The sequence below is a fragment of the Podarcis melisellensis genome (genome assembly GCF_964234715.1).
Source record: "Podarcis melisellensis genome assembly, chromosome: 17".
Classification (NCBI taxonomy): domain Eukaryota; kingdom Metazoa; phylum Chordata; class Lepidosauria; order Squamata; family Lacertidae; genus Podarcis; species Podarcis melisellensis.
The window spans coordinates 30,345,160-30,366,063 of record NC_138534.1 but is presented as its reverse complement, the minus strand read 5'-3'; the positions used below and the strand labels follow the sequence as shown (position 1 = coordinate 30,366,063).

The window sequence follows — 20,904 nt, the reverse complement described above, 5'->3', positions numbered from 1 at the left end:
TCCTGGGCATGACACCAACACCACAACCTATTCTCTATTGGCTTCCAAAGAATGCTTCTTTCGAATCTAATTTCATCAGGAGCAGTGTGGTGTAGTGGTTAAGAGTGGTAGACTCTTAATCTGGTGAACCGAGTTCAAGTCACCGCTCCTCCACATGCAGCTGCTGGGTGACCTTGGGCTAGTCACACTTCTTTGAAGTCTCTCAGCCTCACTCACCTCACAGGGTGTTTGTTGTGGGGGATGAAGGGAAGCCGCTTTGAGACTCCTGCGGGTAGTGATAAATCGGGATATCAAATCCAAACTCTTCTTAAAGAAGGCCTCTGTGAACCCTTGTACATCTGTGGCTATCACACTGTTGACCTACTTTTTGTGGAAAACAAGTCTTGGTCCCATTACTACGTATAAGAATTCATATGTAGGCTGGATGTGTCTGCACTGCTCTGCAAGTCAAGTGGCCAACTATCATGCATTACATACAAACATACCCCAAGCCAATCAGTTCTCATAGACCTCAACCATTCAAGATAATCCATTGGATAGCCTTTAGAAATTTAGCAGCAGTCAAGAGCTAACTGAAGCATCAGTCAATATGCAATTGGCTTGTGAGAGCACAGGGAGTAAAACCAAAAACCAGGCTACTGCAGCAATGAGGATGATCATGGGATGGTGACAAAACTTGTGAACAAAGCTTGTTTATATATATATATATATATATATATATATATATATATATATATATATATGCTAACTAGAAATAGTTGCCAGTTTCCTACAATTACATACATGGTTTGTGAACAAATATTTAACTTTTGCTGACCTCTGATATTCATCATTCATTATGCTGTGCTGGTGCTAGATATAGTATAGGAATAGTTGCAGGATAGATAGAACAAGGCAAGCACAATTAGCAAAGCATTATTCAGCTGTATCCAGAAACTACATTGCTCCTAACATCACATGTACTAACCCTCAGTGATTTATGGAATAGTGAAGTTATTTCCCCTTCAATTCCCACTCCCCCATCTCGTCCATCAATGAGGCCATACTAAGGAATGGGTGGGGCCAAACCTGCTTTCCAAGCTTGGTTGAGCCTTGTTATCCCAAATTAATATGGACTCCAGGAGCCTGTATAGCCGGGTTCTATCTCTTTCTATAGATACATGCTCCACTGCTGAACCAGCTGGTTCACTGCATCAGTATTGATTCCGAGTTAGGTTTCTGCAGCAAAATCTATTGCATTTCCATTAGCAAGACTGCAAATGTTCAAAGCATAAAAGCTTCCATTTATATCTTTCTAGCTGCATACTGCGGAATAAATGCACAGCTACACATCAACTTGAAACATTGCCCTGTTGGAAACACCATTTTGCCTTGCTGTCAGCTGTTGGGAAAGACTCTTTTTTCTGTTCCAAAATAAAAACGACTGTATTGCAAACCGAAGGGAAATTCATTGGTACATATCTGCAATGCACAAAGGCAAATAAAGCATCACTAAAACAATGAAAAAGGATAATTGATGGCAGCTATTTCTAGTAAATTTCTAAATGGGAGCAGGGTACAATGACACTTTGAATGGTATCATATGACACGTGTGTACACAGTATCGCCTAGTTATTCAAAATGGCATAGTACAATTCTATGCCATCAGCTGGGTAACTGCAGTATTATTAATTTACTCTGCTGCTACTAATACAAGGAATTTAAGATACTTATCATTCTGATATGTGACACCTTCTTCCAAAATATGTATGCACACCTGGCTATTTCACTCAAGGTCACACTCACATATATGATCTAGAAAGTGAGGATTCCAGTTTTCAAATGTGATTTAGATACGTTGAAGCCTTTCCATTTATAGAAAGGCTCACACAGAGGCTGTGTAGTTAGGCATTTGCTTACTTGATTTTTGCAGGTTCAAGTCTAATTTTGACTATATGCCTAAATTTGAAGTTTGTGTGTCCATCATAGACACTGCTTTTCCTGAATCTGGTGTGGAGGGTTAAGGAAGAGACAGTCAATGCACAACTTCCGTAACAGTATGGAAGGGATATTTCTTTTTCTTCCTTCCTGACTTAAGACTATTCTCTGGGGACTTAGTGCAAGACGGAGAACAGCTGCCATTTGTTCTGTACAATGAAAAGGCAGAAAAATGATAATGACAGCTGCCCATTCTAATTCCCTCCTGGTCTTTTGGGAGTTGGGTGATGGTAACAGGGGTGTAGTTGGAGAAGCAAAAGGGGACTGTGGGTGATGGAGGATGAGCCCAGGGGAAATAGATGAAAGGACAGCCATACCCTCAATTCATATTTACCAGACTGCTTTTATTTCCATTTTTATGTTTTCATTTTTCACTCCCAGGAGATCAACTAGGCCCACATGTCACACCCCGCCTTTTTAAACAATTAAGCATTAGTAGAATTAAAATATATACAAATATAAGATCACATACAGATGTTACAATGAAAACATGACAGCACCAGCCCTTGTCATACCAATTCACTTGCATTTGACTTTTACTGCAGTGAAGATACTTGTGAAAGGATGGCAAGGCAATGTAGGATGGCACACAGACACTGAACTATCAAGTGTTATTTCCCCACCTTTTAACAAAGTTTAAACTTTAAAGCAACTAACAATATTATTATACAACAGAACAGAAAACACTGTGTTATGCTAACCTGGACCTTGCTAGGTTCTCAGAACCATTAACTACAGCAAACATCAAGCAAAATGGATGAAAAGTTCAAGTCTGTGATACTATGTGTAGGTTTGCTGAAAGTTTGTGCTAGGTGTCATTGACCATCATGTGAGACCTTGGCATCCTGGATGAGAAGAAGACTAAAGATAACATAAAGATATGAGAAGAATGGAACAAGAGTGCCGCAATGGACATGGAATTATAAACATTGTTGGAATGCTCCAAATTAATGTGATGGAAAAACAGGGGTCCCAGTTATTACCCGCCCCCGACAGATTACAGCAATCCATAGTCAACTATTTCTGTGGGTTCACCTACGTAGGTAACAAAATCAGTGGAAATGATGGAAAATTGCATCCTCCTTGTCCAGTTTCTTATTGATACATAATGTTGAGTAAATATCACAGTCTCTCTGCTTGCCGTCTATCCAACTTCGCTTTATTCGCTTTCACCCAGCCGAAAGCCAAAGGATCTTGAACCACAGCCCTAGATGGGCAACTATTAACTTTATTCCCGAATGCTAGTATGCTAGGAAACTTACCAATTCTGTTTTACAACTAGATAGAGGGGCTGGAGGAAATTAGAAGGCGGTGTTAATTGCTCTAATTGATTGCTTTGTCAATGCAATTAGTACGGTACTAATGCAATTAGTACCTGTAGGCTTCTGAGCCTAATTCAAAGTGCTGGTTTTGACTTTTAAAGCTCTTTATGCCTCAAGACCCCAATATTTTAAAGGCCCTACCCAGAGTCATAGATCAACTTCTGAGGCCCTTCTCCAGGTCCCTACTCTGAGAGAGGCTTGAACGATGATGTTAAAGGAGAGAGCCTTTTCAGCTGTGGCTCTACTTCTGTGGAATGTTCTTCCAATTGTGATCTACCTGGCACCTTCATGAACATCATTTTGGCAGCAAGTAAAGATTTACCTTTCCCCCTGGCAATTTGATGGACTGAGCTGATTCTTTTCTATTGATACTGTCCTGCCAAATTTTCTATGGCTGTTATGGGGGGTGCAGAAGGTTGTAAGGTGTATGAAAATTGTAATATTTTAGATGCATTTTTCTTTTGTCCCTATGGCATAATATATTTATGCTTATGTTTTTAAATGTAAGTTGCTTAGAGGCCTTTCAGGTAAAAAACAACTAATGCATTTAAGTAATACACTTAAACTTACGCCACTTTTAAACTCTACTATCTTCCATAGGTACTTTAAATGCTTTAAGTTATTTTTGTTTCCTAAAAAAATGCTAATAAAATTTTATTCTATTTGAAGGGAGCAATGCATCTTACATGAAGCACTGAACACCAATGATGAATTTATTTGTTTCCTAGTACAATATTGAGTTTGCACTTTTTAATCCCTGGTTACCACCTGTTTCACTGGGTTGCCAATGAATGAATATGGAGGACCCAATGAACACAGCCATAGATAAGCACTGGCACTGATTGGTTTAGTAACAGGTGACTACTCTCAGACAGACAGGCTACATGTGAGTTTGAGTCAAGGCAAAGAAATAAAATTTCTAGATACTCTAAATGACTTTGCTCTGGAACGGTTGGTCATGGAGCCAACCAGAGGGATGGCGACCCTGGACTTAATCTTGAGTGGCACCCAGGACCAGATGTGATGTAAGTGTTGCTGAACCACTTGGGAATAGTGACCATAGTACTATCAAAAACTGATATTCAGTTAGAATGTATATTGCAGATCAAGAAATGTACCACCAGAACAAAGGTAGTCCCTAGGTGGTTAGTGAACAGAGTCACTTAAGCTGTTGGAGGCAAGAATACTTCCTTTAGAAAATGTAAGTCTTATCCAAATGAGAACCAAAAGGAACACAAATTTTGGCAAAAGAAATGCTAGTGGAGTGGACAACAACAAGGGATGCTAAAAGAGTTTAAGGAGCGTATTCCTAAAAGCACAAATACCCCAACCACTATAATTATTTAAATGCATTAGTAACAGGAGACTGCCTAGGGAGATGGTCCTTTGGATAATAAAGGAGACAAAAAGAGATTGAACGCCACACAGAGGAAGATGCAAATTGAGGTCCCTGTTCCTGAACTACCGTAACTTTCACAGGAAGGGAGTCTGAGGAACTGATGCAGATAGTGGTGATGAGAGACAAAGTTCTAGGCCTTATCGACAAAATGAAAAGCTGGCGAATTGCTGGGTCTGGGAGGCATCCCCACATGAATTCTTAAAGAACTTGAATGTGAAATTGCTGATCTACTAATAAAAATACGTAACTTATCCCTAAGTTCAGCCGCTGCATTTATGCTGGAGGATAAAGCTATCAATGACTACTAACCATAATGGGTAGGTTCTGCCTTCACTGTCATAAGCAGTAAAAGGTAAAGGTAAAGGTAAAGGACCCCTGACAGTTAAGTCCAGTCGCGAACGACTCTGGGGTTGCGGCACTCATCTCGCTTTACCAGCCGAGAGAGCCAACGTTTGTCTGCAGACAGAATAATGTGGCCAGCATGACTAAGCCGCTTCTGGCGAAACCAGAGCAGCGCACGGAAACGCCATTTACCTTCCTGCCGGAGTGGTACGTATTTATCTACTTGCACTTTGACATGCTTTCGAACTGCTAGGTTGGCAAGAGCTGGGACCGAGCAACGGAAGCTCACTCCGTCACAGGGATTTGAACCACCGACCTTCTGATTGGCAAGCCCTAGGCTCAGTGGTTTAGACCACAGCGCCCCCCCCCCGCGTCCCCCTGTCATAAGCAGTATATGCCTCTAAATATCAGTTGCTGGCAATGGCAGGTTGGCAGAGAGCTGTTGTGCTCAGGTCCTACTTTTGAGCTTCTCATAGGGTTGCTGCTGTGGGAATACTGGACTATTGGCTTGACCCAACAAGTTCCTCTTATGGACACTTCAAAAAAGGGAAGGGGAGGATGAGTTTACAGTTGAAGACTCCACTTGCATCTACAAGGTGAAGTTGGTGTGCTGTTCAAGACAGCTCTATTACTAGATAAAGTTAAAATGAATTCTGCAGCAAAGAATGTGACTAAGTATTATCAGATGAAAAGCATTACACCTCCAGAATTGAATACAGCAAATATATCTATCAAGTATATCAGCAAATATCTTAGTTAAGCTGTAGTATAATTAGGATGTGGCAACAGGTATCCTGCTATGAAGCTTTATCATACATACTAATGCAGTTTTTGTCAAAGACCAACTCAGGGTGTGAGGAAGGGTGGACAGTGAAGTTGTGAAAACAGCAGAGTGGGCATTAGCTAAAATGAACCAGAGGATGCCAAGGGGCAGGGTATAACACACTTTATGGAGGTTGAGCCATTATTAAATTAAAGAGATTAATCTCACCCACTTTTGTCTATCTTGTAATACCGAGACACAATGATTAAATTAATAAAGCTTGTAGTAGAGTTCTGTTCACAAATGAAAAGTTAATATGGCTACATTTCACACCTTCTTGGCTGACTGTCTATTCTTAAGTTATCTGGGAGTAAGACTTGCTGAAAATAAGTCACACCTGCTGCACAATGATTACCTTTAGTGTTGAGTGAGTTTTACTGCTCTCAAACTTTGTGCGGTTGTGAAAAGTCACCCTTAGCTCTGTTCAAGATCCTAATTCAATATTTTTTTCATCTTTACAATAAATAATCTATTTGCTTTAGATTTATTAAGTCTATTTCCCACCTTCTCAAAAAGGCTCCAGGTGTGCCTAGAGCCTAGACTGGATCACAGCCATTGCTTCCTAAAACCTTGCAAGCTTAGATTTAGTTAGGCCTTCCCCAACAGTAACTTAAATAGGACTGAAGCTACCACTTTAAAAAGCACTGCTTTGTCCTTTTGCTGATCTTGCATCAAGGGGACTCTTTAAGTAGGGCTGTTCCTGCTGGCCAACAGGGACATGAAGTCGTCTGATAGAAATTATATATATATATATATATATATATATATATATATATATATATATATATATATATATGCAGGTTTTGGTGTCCTCGGGTGTCTTCCCGTGTAAAAGTTGGGGTGTCTATGCGACGTTTCGACGAGGTCTCACTCGTCATCTTCAGGCTGGTGCTTTCGGCTTCTTGTTACTGGAACAGAGCAGGATCTCAGTGTTTTAGTTCCTATAAATACTGTTGAGGGGGTGTGGTGTATAGCCTCCAATGTTCTGGGCAGAGAGGAAGTTCCCAGGCTAGTGTGCCTTTTCTTCTTTTGTTCCTTAATTACTTGAGGGATATCTTGAGTGATTTCTTGAGTGATATCCTGAGTACCACTTAGGTGGGTCATTAGGTGTGGATTAGTTGCTAAAGTCTTTGTGTCTTGACCTCTTGAACTTTGTGAAGAGTTTTTCTGAGAAGATGGCTGTACTGCACTTAGTTGTGCTCTGGCTTGGCTTCGTGTATAGGGGCGAGCTGTGGTTTTGTGGCCTGTGTCAGCCAGATCTGTGTAGGGATTGCAGGGGGGTGCAGCATCCGGAGGTGCCACCATGGTTTGGCTACTGGATGGTGTCTGTAATTTATCTGTGGAGAGGGTCTGGGTTTGGGTCTGGTGTGGTTGATTGGTGATGGCGTTCTGTGTGCCTCTGGATCTGGTGTCAGTTTTTGTGGGGAGGGCTAATTTCCAGATGTCTGGCAAGCGGGATGTGTCGTCACGCTTGTTCATGTTGTGAGGGTGTTTCTCTATCTCGATGGCTTCCATGATTATTCTCTTGTGGTGATGTTCCATGTTAAAGAGCAATTTGGAATCTGCAAAATTAATTTCGTGTCCTGTTTCTTTCATGTGTTGGAAAAGAGAGGAAGTTTTTTCTTCTTTTTTGACGGCATTCTTGTGTTCTGCGATACGTGCATTTATTCGTCTGTTTGTTTGTCCAATGTACGTGGCTGGGCAGACTTTGCAGGGTATTTCATAGACCCCTTGGTTTTCCAACTGGATTTTATCCTTGGGGTTTCTGAGGATATTGGCTATTTTTTGGTTGGTGCAAAAGGCTGTTTTGATATTGTGTTTATGGAGGATTTTGCTAATTTTATCTGTAGTGCCCTTGATATAAGGAAGGAGGGCCATGCCATTGTTTTCTTCTGTGTCTTGGTTTTTGGGGGGTGTTTCTTTTTGGATTAGCTTCGTAACCCTGTTTTGCTGGTATCCATTGGCAATTAACACATTTGAGAGATTCTGTAACTCAGTTGTCAAGTGGTCTTTGTCAGCCAGGCGTTTGGTTCTGGAGATGAGAGTCTTGGCTACGGAGTTTATTTGTGCAGGGTGGTGGTGTGATTGTGCATGTAAGTAGCGGTTGGTGTGTGTTTTTTTCCGGTAGATAGTGTGTCTTCTCAGAAAAACTCTTCACAAAGTTCAAGAGGTCAAGACACAAAGACTTTAGCAACTAATCCACACCTAATGACCCACCTAAGTGGTACTCAGGATATCACTCAAGAAATCACTCAAGATATCCCTCAAGTAATTAAGGAACAAAAGAAGAAAAGGCACACTAGCCTGGGAACTTCCTCTCTGCCCAGAACATTGGAGGCTATACACCACACCCCCTCAACAGTATTTATAGGAACTAAAACACTGAGATCCTGCTCTGTTCCAGTAACAAGAAGCCGAAAGCACCAGCCTGAAGATGACGAGTGAGACCTCGTCGAAACGTCGCATAGACACCCCAACTTTTACACGGGAAGACACCCGAGGACACCAAAACCTGCATTCCTGTACCCGTGAAAATCTACGAAAGCAAATATATATATATATATATATATATATATATATATATATATATACCCACCCACACCCACACACCCACACTGTGCCTTTCTGTTATTCATTATGCATGTGCAAAGAAACAAAGAGTCAGAATCTGGCAGGTGAAACCAGGTAGGGAGTGGTAGGTAAAAAGCCACTATCAAATATTTGGGGTGTTTGAAGCTAGTGATCAAATATTGCACAGGAACTCCTTACAGTTCATTCAACTAGAAAATGAAAAAAGCTCAAACCTCTAATAAGCTCTAATAACAGGAAAAAATGTTGACGATATAATACAATACAGCTATTACCACAGAAATGATTGCAACGTCCTGAACCTAACCATTATAGTAACGAAGGTGTTTTTGTGGGTTATGTGTAAAGCACTATTTCATCTGAGCGTGATTAGTAATCATGAAACCAACTCATCTTCACAGAGAGATTGCAGGTTATGGCAAGAATATAATGTAAACCATAGATACATCATTCAGATGTGTATATGAATATGCCCTATATATGATTGCATAAAACACTAGGTTTTATTTCCTATTTCAACAGAACCAGGGTGACATTTAATTTAGAATGAGAATGCAGAGGGAAGAAAAGGGATTATTTCTATATTGAAAAAATACAAAGTGTACGGTACTAAAAGGTATGAGAGTTCTCGAGACAGCGGAGACAATTACTGGGATTGCTTCTCCCCCAGACTCCAGTACAGAGAAGAATCAATTAGCCCTTGTCAGACTATGACCTTGAAAGATAGAGCCCCAAACAGAATATGCTGAGTTGGATGAAAAGGAGAGGAGAAAATGGGATTCTGTAACCACAAAAAGTCTGGTTCAAAAATGACATGTCAGTCTCAAACTATGAACGATGACAGCACATATTTAGCCCTGAAGAAGTGCTAGTATGAAGCCTTGCAATCTTACTAGGAATAAATATCTACTTGCTTAAGTGCCCACCCGGCTCTTACAACCCACCTAGAGGATTAAATAAATAAATAAAACCCTCCCTTACCCAAATGACTTGCACCGCGTGAAATAGGTAATGCACATGGTAAGTTCAGAGCCATGGCAAGTATCTTGAAGACTTGCTTCCCCATACCAATTCTAGAGGGATCTTCATAGTTCTAAAGCTTGTATTGGCTTATGCATCTATGTAAATATTCTTAACGCAAACCAAAGACAAATCAGTTAACAAGTTCCTTACTCCTTCTGTAAATATCTATATGGAATTTAAGGCTTAAAAGAACAAAACAGTTGTTGCAATCCTCCAAAATTTCCTCCACCACCTCCCTTCTGCAAATGTGGGATGAGAGGAATGCAGATAATGATTTGCTGTTAGGCCACCTCCCCCCCTCCTCTCAAGAAACCCACTAGATGGGTGGGCTATGAGCGAATTCTGTCTCAATTTCAAATTCTTGAATTCATAAACTCTTCTCTGTTGTGCAGAATGCTGCAGGCTGTGTATACGTTTGGTTTTGCTTCTTTACAGGTCTTTGTCATTTTGGTTCCTACGGGAAGCTGCTTTTTGTAAACGATGCTCAGTTTGCCAACTGCAGAGGGATGGCAACATTTTTAAGGAGACCCCCCCCAAAAAAAGGTGAGAAAGAAGCTTGCTGTCCCCATGCCCCCCATCTACCTAAAATTGGTTAAGCTCAGTAAGTCAACGTGACAAATACATGACCAATCTTTGTTATACTAATCAACTTTTCTTGCTCAGCAATCCAACAGACTATCAACTCAGGTAAGTTGTGCTCCAGCCAGCATTTCTGTAATGGATTCTCATGCAAAGGATCTCTGAAGGAGCTGTAATGTTGTGCCTTTTGAATCCTGTCTCAGCAGAACTCATATTTGGACTATTATAATAACTGGGCAAGATCCACAGCTCCTGCAAATGGGTGTAGCTGCACTGCTAGCAATGGAGATTTCTCATTATACCATTCAAATCATCTGGTGCATGAAGTCTCAATCCTGAACATACTCACTAGACAGACAAGTCCAAATGAGCAAACATGCATAGGATTGGTCTGTAAATTTGTGGTATAACTGCTAATCTTTTTACATTTGACATACATCTGCCAGATATGACCATGTGGTTGATTTATGATGCTCTCGAAATAACATCTCAAAAGTATATTAGCAAAAAAGGGGGTGAAGAGGTAGGGAATAAAGCTTACAATGTTACAAGAACAAACAAATCAGTGTTCACCGTTGCACATCTCTGTTAAATATCACCCCCCTCTCAAAACACACCCCCTTTGCATGTTTAATAGAAGTTCACTATTTATGTGTCATTTCAGTGATTTGCATTTCAAAAAAATGTTGGCAATTTTATTTTCCAACATAGCATTTTATTCTCTAAAATATGTTAATAGCAAGAGGTTCAAGTGAAAAGCTTGTTCATGCCCAGTCTCCTACATAGAGGAATAAAAGAAAAGGAAACTTTAGAGTTTAGAACTTCCAGTTTAAGCTATTTTGTGGAGCTTAGACACAAGTCAGTAAAGGGTGGGGTGAATTTCAATAAATTTGTTGATGTTGCTTCAGAATGGGCAAGCTTATACATCTAAACAAATTGATATTTTTTTGCCTCCAATGTTTCCAGGGATTTTCTAAAAAACCATAAGTTATCAAGCTAAAAGCAACATCCTCCAAGCAGAAAATGGTTTGTCCTGATATTGGAACATGGCTGAAATTACTCAGTGGCAAAGGAAATGCACTCCACACATGCTTAGAGTCTCTTTCATCTTCATCTTTATCATCACACTCCCCAAGACAGAGCTCCCAATATAAAGAGATTCCAGGGCTTAGCCTATGGCAAGCTATTTCTCAAATTTAGCCATAAATTGAGGGGTTATACACAATGGTATACTGGGCCAGAGAGACACTGGTATAGTAGCTCATATCTTTACAGGTTGGTACCAGGCTCTAACTGGAAATATAAATGATCAGAATTACTGACAAATTTCCAGAAGGATAGTCATGCTTGGCACCTCTGCTGTAACAGACTAAGAGTCTTGTGATACCTTGAAGACTTCACTGATTTTATGGGCATAAGCTTTTATGGACTGGAGCCCGGTTCATCATATGCTAGGAGTGCAGCTCACATTCCATACATCTGATGAAGCAGTCAGTGGCCATGAAAGCTCATGCCATAATAAAATTGGTTAGACTTTAAAGTGCCGCAGGACTTCATTGCTTTTGCCAAATCAACAGTATTTTTCTCTCTCTTTGCACTAACCAGCTAACTTAAGGGGAAGGAGTATGAACGAGTGTTGAAGGGCATAATCTGCCAGGGACACAAAAGAATCAAGATCAAAAGGGAGTGATGATAACAGTCATATACAATTCTTTACTTAAATGGACCAGATGAACTGTTTGTAAAGTAGCATCAGTTGAACAAAGTTACTGTTAGTATTACATGACTAGCACCCCTGCTTTCTCAAGTATCTCTTTTTGCAACTTTAACAAAAGGACAGGCTAAAGCTAATATCTGAGCTAACACACTCCTCTTTAATTATTAGCAAATCTGTTAGTATGAATCGTATGATCACAATAGGAATAATCTTTAATATAGATTGCACCTGTTTTGTATGCATATGAACGACAATCTGCACAGGGAATAGGATTGAATGCTTACCTAGTTTTGGTGGAGCTGTTTGGATATTAGTTTCAAATTCTTGTGGCAGAGATGTTGTCGTGGACCCTTTCACTTCAGGTTCTATACTAGGTGGGGGTAAGGAGGGCACTGAAGAGAGTAAAAACTGATCCTCTAACTGGTCACCTCTAGATGGAGACGGCTTAGAAGCAACCTCAGGGGAAACTGGTGAACCAGAAGGCTGCCCTGTGACTTCAAAGTTAGCTACATTTGTGGGTACTGGAAAGTAAGAAGTATGCACTACAGATGGCACCCAAGCAGAGAGTGCAGTAGGATCCACGGCAGTCACTGGATCTTGCCCAATCCTATCTGGGTCAAGATGTGTTGGAGAATCATATTCAAAAATCTTGTCCACAAACACCCACTTGAGGCCAGCAATGCAGAGGCAGAGGCTGATCAGGCAAGCCAAGATCGGGACAATGCAGATCTTTTCAGAGTTGAGGCAGCCTGTCAGCCGCTCTGCCTCAAGACACACACAGCAAGTAGCAGCAAGGCCTGCTATTCCCTGCACCCTGGTGTCTGCTGCTTGATTCTCTGCTATGTCCTCTTCAGCAGGAAGCCCCTCGAGTGATGGAGTGGGACTCAGCTGGTTCGAGGGGTTGGGAAAACTCTCCAGAGTAGCTTCAGACATATTTAAGCATGTATTTCTTCAGTTGAGCTCTCTTCTAGAAGGCCTCAAAAAATCTTTCCATTATCACTAACAAGCAAGCCAAAAGAGGGGAAAAAGACCCAGAGAAATCTTACCGGATCACAGCATAGGTATCAAGAGTTCAAGTGTCAGAACACGATCCAAATAAAGGGGGAGAAATCCTTCCAAATATTCAGAAAGGAGAAAAGCCTCTCATAATGATTCAGCTCCTGCTCCTCCTCCTTCCTCACTTTTAAAAAATTGTTGTTTATAATTCCTCTCAAGCCATCTCAGTTCTTCACGGAGCGAAAAATAAGAAGATTAAGGGGAAAGAAGAAGAATCTGAAATCCTGAGGAAAATTGTTTAAGTGAACGAAGAGCCCAGAGCAAGAGGCTGGCTTCTCACCTTGAGCATCTGAGGCGGGTGGCTGCTTAGATGGAGGAAAACACAGCCGTCATGCAGCAGAAGCCAAAGGAAAATCAGTAAGAACGGCAGTAGCAGCGGCGGCGGCAGCAGCAGCAATGACAGTAGCAACAGCATCCTGTTGTGCGAAAGAGCCGGCAGAAAGAGGCTGAATCATTACAGAGCAGCAGGTGCCTGCTCCCTGGGCATCACTGCAACCAATATCATTACAGAGAGATTCGAAAAGGAGATAATGGCAACTCTGTCCTCGGTCCTTACCACCTCCCTCTTCTTTGTCCCTCCCCAGTATTCCTTCCCTTTTCTTCTTTCCTTCACTCTGTTCTTCTGGCATACAGATTCCCTCTGCTTCCCTTCCTCTCTCCCCACCCCCACCCCTCTGCAGGGCTGGTCCGAGTTAAATCAGCACACCCAGCAACGCAGGACTGCCAGTGACTTCCTATTTCATCCAATTAGATGGAGGAGAGGCCATAAAATCTAAGGGAGGAATGGAGGAGCCAGTTAGACTCTCTCTCTCTTTCTCCTACTGTGTGGTCACGAAAGGATGACAATCGATTAGAGCAATCTAACAAAGCTGCAACGAGGATGAGGGTGGGGAAGGTTGTAGGTGGCAGCCTTATGGGCTGGACTTAATGCTAAGACTGTCGGATATCCGATCCCTCCCAGGGGACATAGGCCTTTCAGCTGCAGTTTCTTTCTGCCTGCTACCTAGAGATAAAGTTTGCCTTCTCATCAGTCTAGTAAGTAGAATTCATCACAGGCAACACAATTATGATTTGAAGGACAGGGTTTGTTTGCTTTGGTTTATTTAAATAGAAGCTTTTCAAGCATACGATCCACGTGTTAGATTTTGGAATAAATATTTTGAACACAATTCTATATTAGTATTGCATTAGCTGTGTGTGGGGGGGAAATTGCTTGAAAAATACTATGTTTTGTCTTCCAAAATTAAAGAGGACCAAAGCTAAAGTTTATTCAGTTTGACATCTTCCACTGTTTCTTAGTATTTACAAACCATTTACTAATTATATTGAGTAAAATGTCATCAGCTCCACTATAGTCCACTTTCAAGGACTATAAATTTGAGTAGAAACCAAACACAATTAACTGGCAAATAAAATTCATATTTGGTTTCACAAATGGTCAAAGGTTTTCTATCAGCGAGAATTGCAACAGACCGAGTAATTCCTATAGATGGTTCATGACTTGCGTGACAAAGTCATGCCAAATAAAACTATTTATATTTGTAAGAAAAGGAATTTTGGGATACAGACCTCACTGCCCATTGCCTTCTGTGCAGTTGTTTACACCAATAATTTACATTTTAAAAAAATAGCCAGGGACACCATTTTTGGAAGGTAGCACCACACCATATCCTTATTATTATTCCACAAGAGCACCAGTGTTTCCTATGAAAAGTTACCAAAACAATGATTTTAAAATGTACATCTCTTTTAGAATTTCCTATTGAATATATTCAAGGGAGTGTGTTTGTCCCATGCTGGGAATCTTGTCCTCCCACTTTCAGATCTCTGCCGGATCCATACTACTGAAATATATGCAATAGTTGTTCTCCTGATTTTGACTGTCATTTTACGTAAGATCAGAAGCAACGAAGTTATCAGGATGCCGAACTCACCCACCCTAATCTTAGCGTTCAGCAAAATATTAAAATGCAGCTCTCCCTCTTTATTGCTTCATATTGGATCCTTATTGCGCAAAAGAATAGCCTAAGTACGGCCATGGAAATGTAAGTAACATTTGCATAAAGCAGATTTATTGGCACTGTAGGAGCTTCTTTGGAGATTTTGCAACCCAATGTGTCAATATATAGTGATGGAACGTGCTAGGAACCCTTAATCAGCAGCTGCTGGAGACTGAACACTGCATCAGCTTTCCTGGCACCGCTGAGCCTACTGCGTCTCTATGAGCTTTAATCAAGAGGCACCAGGGAGGAATTTTGGTTAATACTGATAATTCATCCACTCCAATGTAAGCCTGTAGAAAACAACATACCTTCCGTTCAATGCAAGCAAGCTTAACCACTAAAGGCACCAAATTTTTGAAAGTTGAGCGTTCTTTGCAGTAAGTGAATAAAACAATCAGAATTCTTCCATGCGAAGTAGCTTCGCTTGGTTTCAAGGCTTTGGGGTCAGGGCGGTCAGCTTTTACTTCCAGTACTGTCCTTTAAATTTCCAGTTGAAGTACCGTAGATGAAAAGGCCACCATAGAGCCTTCCAGATTTGGCTCAGCCACCAGGTGAAGGAAGCGCAAGAGGCGGTGCTGCCACAGGTGTCACCCTCCCCATCGCTTCTGCCACTGGTGGAGAAACAACCCAGGTAAGGGAGGCTTCAGCAGCAGCAGAGCAGCACAGCCTTCTGTTGCACAGCATTGCTTGCTGGTCTGCCCCACTCTGAGGAGTGGAGAGAGATCGCCTTAAGGAAACTGGGAACCTGGTGCCTACAGAAGTGTTAGGTGATTTGTTGGGTTTTTGTCATCATTCTTTGTGAAAAGCTATGAAATTTTCCACACGGATCTGTCAGGGAACTGCCATCGGCTCAGAGGCGAGAGATAGATGCGCAGTTGTGTTACAGGGAGCCACCGAAAATCTTGCGAAGCAGTTCCTCTTACGGCGAGGAGGAAAGCCCCACTTCCAGTGGAGAAGTGGTGCAAGGACCAGAGGATGCTAGGAAGAGCCTTAACACCGAGCCTGAGCAAGCCGGAGAGGCGGGGAGCACGCCCTTGCCATCGCCCATCCTGTGCAGTAGTCTGAGGCACAGGGAGGGGTGGAAAAGGCTGGGGAGGTACAAAAACAGAGCACTCTCGGATTCTGCTAGCAATTGAGCCAGACATGAACTTATGACGCTCTTCACTGTAAATAGTTTGCACCAAAATAAAGCCTGTAAAAAACAGGTCAGAGTCTTGACTGGTTACTCTCGAGCAACCGCAACAGCAGCTGACAGGATCTGTGCCTTGGATAGGTATTCTTGTGATATTGGCATGAACCAGCTCTGTGATTCTTCTGTACAGTATACTCATGTAAGCTTTAATTTGACTGTGGTTTAATGTGACTGTGATTCCACATGTTCTCCTGGTAAAAAATTAGGAGGTGAGCAGCATAAATAATAGCTGAAGTTTCATGTTTTTCCTGAACCTTAGAAATCAAAACCCTGTTCTTGAATAATGTAAGATAAAATCTGCATATATATTAGCCCAAGATTTAGGTTTCCCCACTCCTGATAATTTGATAATTTGGTAATTGAAGGCACACATTAGGGCAGCAGTAGGAAAGAAGAAAAATGAAGATTGATGAGTGTACATGTGATAGTTAGATGATGTTTAAGGCAAGGTGGACATGAGTTATATGAGAGGAATACAAAGCTATGCAAAACACTGACACCCTACATTACAAATCACTAACACCCTGCATCCTTGATAACTCAAAGTTCTGGTCAATGTTTGGATGGGAGACCACCTGGGATTAAAGCTATTAAATGAAGAAGTCAGTGATGTTAAGAAGAGGTGTACCTAGGGGTTGCTAAAACCACCACCCCACCAGGGATGCAGGCTCGGGGGGCGGAGGCAGGCGCCATGCAAAAATCACTTATCAGGCTATGGAGTGTATGACATATATGTGTGTCAAGAAGCTTCCCATCCATGCACTGTGGCACAAGACATGCACTTTTTTGCCCTTCCCCTTTGCTTCACCCACACTCTAGCACAGCCTTTCTCAATCTGTGGGTCCCCAGATGTTGTTGAACTACAACTCCCATCACCTCTAGCTAGCAAGGCCAAAGCTCAGGGATGATGGGAGTTGTAGTCCAACAACGTCTAGGGACCCACAGGTTGAGAACCGCTGCTATAGATGCTTCGAGTACAGTGGTACCTTGGTTTACGAACTTAATCCGTTCAGGAGGTCTGTTCTTAAACCAAAGCGTTCTTAAACCAATGCGTGCTTCCCCATAGCAGCGGGGGACTCAATCTACAAATGGAACACACTCAACACGAAGCCAAGGCAAAGTTCACAAACCAAAACACCTACTTCCGGGTTTGAGGCGTTCTTAATCCAAGTTGTTCATAAACTAAGCTGTTCTTAAACCAAGGTACCACTGTACTTGGGTTGCATAAAATGCAGTAATTTATAATGTAGGTATTGTAGTAAAGTGATTTTTTTCGGGGGGTGAGAAGGCGCTGATACAGCTCCTTGGTAAAGGGTGCAAGAGACCCTAGGTATGCCTCTGTTGTTTACTGAGATTTAGCATGGTAGGGCTGGACTCGGCTAGACTCTGCCTCCTCTCTCAAGTAATTGAAATGCAGAAGGAAACCTGATAGTCTTAGCCATTGCTTCACAACCTTGCTTACATAAGTGGCAACATACAGAGAACTCTCACCACGCTAAAGACTCATTGTAATCAATGGTTTGTGGACTGCAGCCACTGAATCTAGCATTTTCAATCTGCTAATAAACTTTCAGTTTCAGCATATGGCTTGTTGTGAAGAAAAGATTCCCAGGAAATACTAGTGTGACTGTCTAGTTGTTGATGATTAACTATGCCAGGCATCCCCAAACTCGGCCCTCCAGCTGTTTCGGGACTACAACTCCCATCATCCCTAGCTAACAGGACCAGTGGTCAGGGATGATGGGAACTGTAGTCCCAAAACAGCTGGAGGGCCGAGTTTGGGGATGCCTCAACTATGCTGAAGAAAGCTCAAGGACAACAGAGAAGCTTTGTTAATCTCTAAGGCGCTGAAGTGCTTCTTTTGTTTTGCTTTTGCTTTTCTTTGCTGTAAGCCAAGCAACTTTTCTGAATTTTTTTCTCAAATTATGTATGCGATTTTTTCCAAAAATACATAAAAAATATGTTCTATTTTTGATCCACTTTTTAGTGACTGTTCTCAGTGGAACAAAGTACAGTCTTGCAAATCCACAATTTTACTATCATGTCTGCCTCCGTGTGTGTGTGTGTGTGTGTGTGTGTGTGTGTGTGTGAGAGAGAGAGAGAGAGAGAGAGAGAGAGAGAAGATACTATATCTGTATCATATAAACCATCAGAGAGAGAGAGAGAAATTAGAATTAAGCCATCTTTCATTTACAAAAGCATCCTTGCATGATTGCTCAGACATGATTCTCTTGCCCTAGGTTATCAGGGCCCTGCTATCCCATCTCCTCTGCACAGCAGCCTTTTGAGCAACCTCCACATACTTCACTCTTTCAGTCTTTTCTCCTGTCAGCCCCTGCAGCCTATGCATCATTTCAGTCGGTTTGTTCTGAATCAGTTCTGCTTTACTAACATCAGTCTGGTACTGAACAGAACTGAATAAAGCATGGCAAGGGCCCTCTCACTAGAAACTACTTCCAGAGACCATAACTGAATGCAACCTCAGAACCACATGTTCACTTTAAAACAAAACTCCATCCTTGAGTCGCATGCTGTACCATTGCCACCAGTTATTAACACTGGCATTTGGCATAGCCAGAAACTATTATCAAATGGGTTAAGATCTATGAGATTTAATAAAGTAATCCATGTTAGGTGAGGGGGCTATAATCTTACTTTAGAACTGCAAAGTCAGTCTTAGAAAGAAATCCTTTTGTGAAATCATAGAATGGGGAAGAAAGGGTAATGTGATATAACAGAAAATGCAGAAAGAAAAACCATTTAATGACCTGCATTCAGTGATATTAAGAGAAAACCAGAGAAAACCACTGCATACTGAAATACTGCATAAAGTGTAGAGATTTTGCAGTAAACTTGCTGTTGGTAACAATGCCTTATCATTGACTTAAGATCTATTTCCAAGTCCTTTGTTCAAATCCTTTTTGATGATTCCCAAGGCTTTGCAACAGCTACATCAATAAGAAAAACAAAATACATTATCCATACCTTAACCCTGCTAAGCTATGATGCAAGTAACTACTGTACGTGCAAAAGAGAAAGAAGGAAAGTAGTTCTTCGCCAACATTCTATTTTAAGTTGTGGACTAAGTTAAACTAACATGCAGGAACAAACATGGCTGCCAGACTATCATGGAATTCCACTTTTGCAGACCTGCTTTGCACACTTAAACACTCTTCTCAATTTCATCTCAATGGAGCTTTCTATATTATTACAGTGGTACCTCGGGTTACATACGCTTCAGGTTACAGACTCCGCTAACCCAGAAACAGTGCCTCAGGTTAAGAACTTTGCTTCAGGATAAGAACAGAAATTGTGCTCCGGTGGTGCGGTGGCAGCAGGAGGCCCCATTAGCTAAAGTGGTGCTTCAGGTTAAGAACGGACCTCCGGAACAAATTAAGTAGGTAACCCGAGGTACCACTGTATATTCTTTCCTTGCAGTCACACTGTAACAAAAAACCTCCTTATGCTTTCCTTGTGAGGTAGGACAGTTGAGATATGCCCTTGCATAATTTATCACTATTTATTATTTCTAATGTGCAACCTGCCCTCCACCCCCCCCAAGGGGAGCCCAGGGCAGATCTCATAATAATAAAGTGACACACAACAATTCAGAAGTTAATAATATAGACAGGAATTAAAACTTCATTAAAATATTGGCCAAAAGTCTGGATAAATGAACAAGTTTTTACCTATTTCCTAAATGCAGATAAAAAGGGAGACTGACAGATCTTCCTTGTGAGGGAGTTACATATCTGAGATGCTGTCACTGAGAATGACCAATCTTGCATCCACATTCTTCACATTGGTAGGACCACAAGTAAGGCCTCTCTCCCAGACAGCGATTTTTGGGACAGGAGGTATTGGAGAAAATGTTATTTCAAGTGCTAGGGACCCAAGCCATTTAGTGATGAATTAGCAAGGGTTCTGAGCAGTGCTGTTTTTCTAGAAGTGGTGCCAGAACTCCGCATGAACACATTCTCTTAGACTGGCAATGGTGCTTGCTTGAGAGGTACCGGAACTGAGTTCTTGTGAGTTGCCTTTGAAAAAAGCCCTGGATCATGAGTGTTTCAGGTAGAACACGCATGAAGCATGACAAGTCTTAGTCCAGGAAAGCATTTTTTTTACATATAAACATGAGATCTTTTGCCTTCCCGCCAGACAGTATATGAAGAGGGATGCTTTGAATATAACTTGCTCTGCTTTCTATAATGGACTAGATATGTGCCATGGCTGAGAATGACTTAAAGGGAAAAAAGGGACTTACTCAACAGAAGCCCTAGGCAGGCAAGCACTATTCTATAAGACTGTACCGGACAGTATGTGTGATCCCCACATACAATTTGTGATTGCTGTAAAAGAGAGGATGTAATGACAACTGTGCATACTGTTAGTGATATATAACACCCCCACACACCCCCACACAAAAAGGGGTTGGAGAATTTTCAGATTTACTTTATTTTGTGGCCAAATTGTGAACACTAATCAAGATTTGTCCCAGTTTAAATTTATATTCTTGCCAAGAGTTAAGCAGGGAAACAATCTGTTAGCATCAAGGATTCTGTTGGATTCTGAAGATAGATAAAGTAGCTTTTCCAACATCCTAGTACAGGGGACTATTTTTACAAGAAAACTATTCTAGAAGAAAAACACTGTTTTAAAAGGAGAAATTGCTCAAAGAACCCTTCCACTGCCCACGAGAATGCAACAAATGTTTACTACCATTAATCTCGGTTGGCCACCCAGACCTAAATCTGTTTACTTTTTAGAATTAGCACAATTAGTCTTATTCTTGCCACTAAAAGCTGTCAGATTTTAAACATCCAGCAGCTGCTCCTTAAATTAGATTCACTGTACTCCCTAAATGGATTCCTCAATAGCCCAG

General features: G+C 41.4%; 1 protein-coding gene across 13 annotated transcripts in view; it reads right to left on the bottom strand.

The window, feature by feature from the left end:
• The window catches only part of NRG1 (neuregulin 1), a 528,537-nt gene that overhangs the window by 89,416 nt on the left and 418,217 nt on the right, over positions 1 to 20,904 (bottom strand). The window contains exon 1 of one of the 13 annotated variants that reach the window (XM_081894115.1): positions 12,056 to 13,638. The exons of 11 other annotated variants lie outside the window; for them this stretch is intronic. In XM_081894115.1, the coding sequence (XP_081750241.1) occupies positions 12,056 to 12,704 (649 nt within the window). In that variant the 5' untranslated portion in view covers positions 12,705 to 13,638. Of the gene's footprint in view, positions 1 to 12,055; positions 13,639 to 20,904 lie in introns of those variants that run through there. One more of the 13 variants, XM_081894117.1, reaches the window with a different exon arrangement.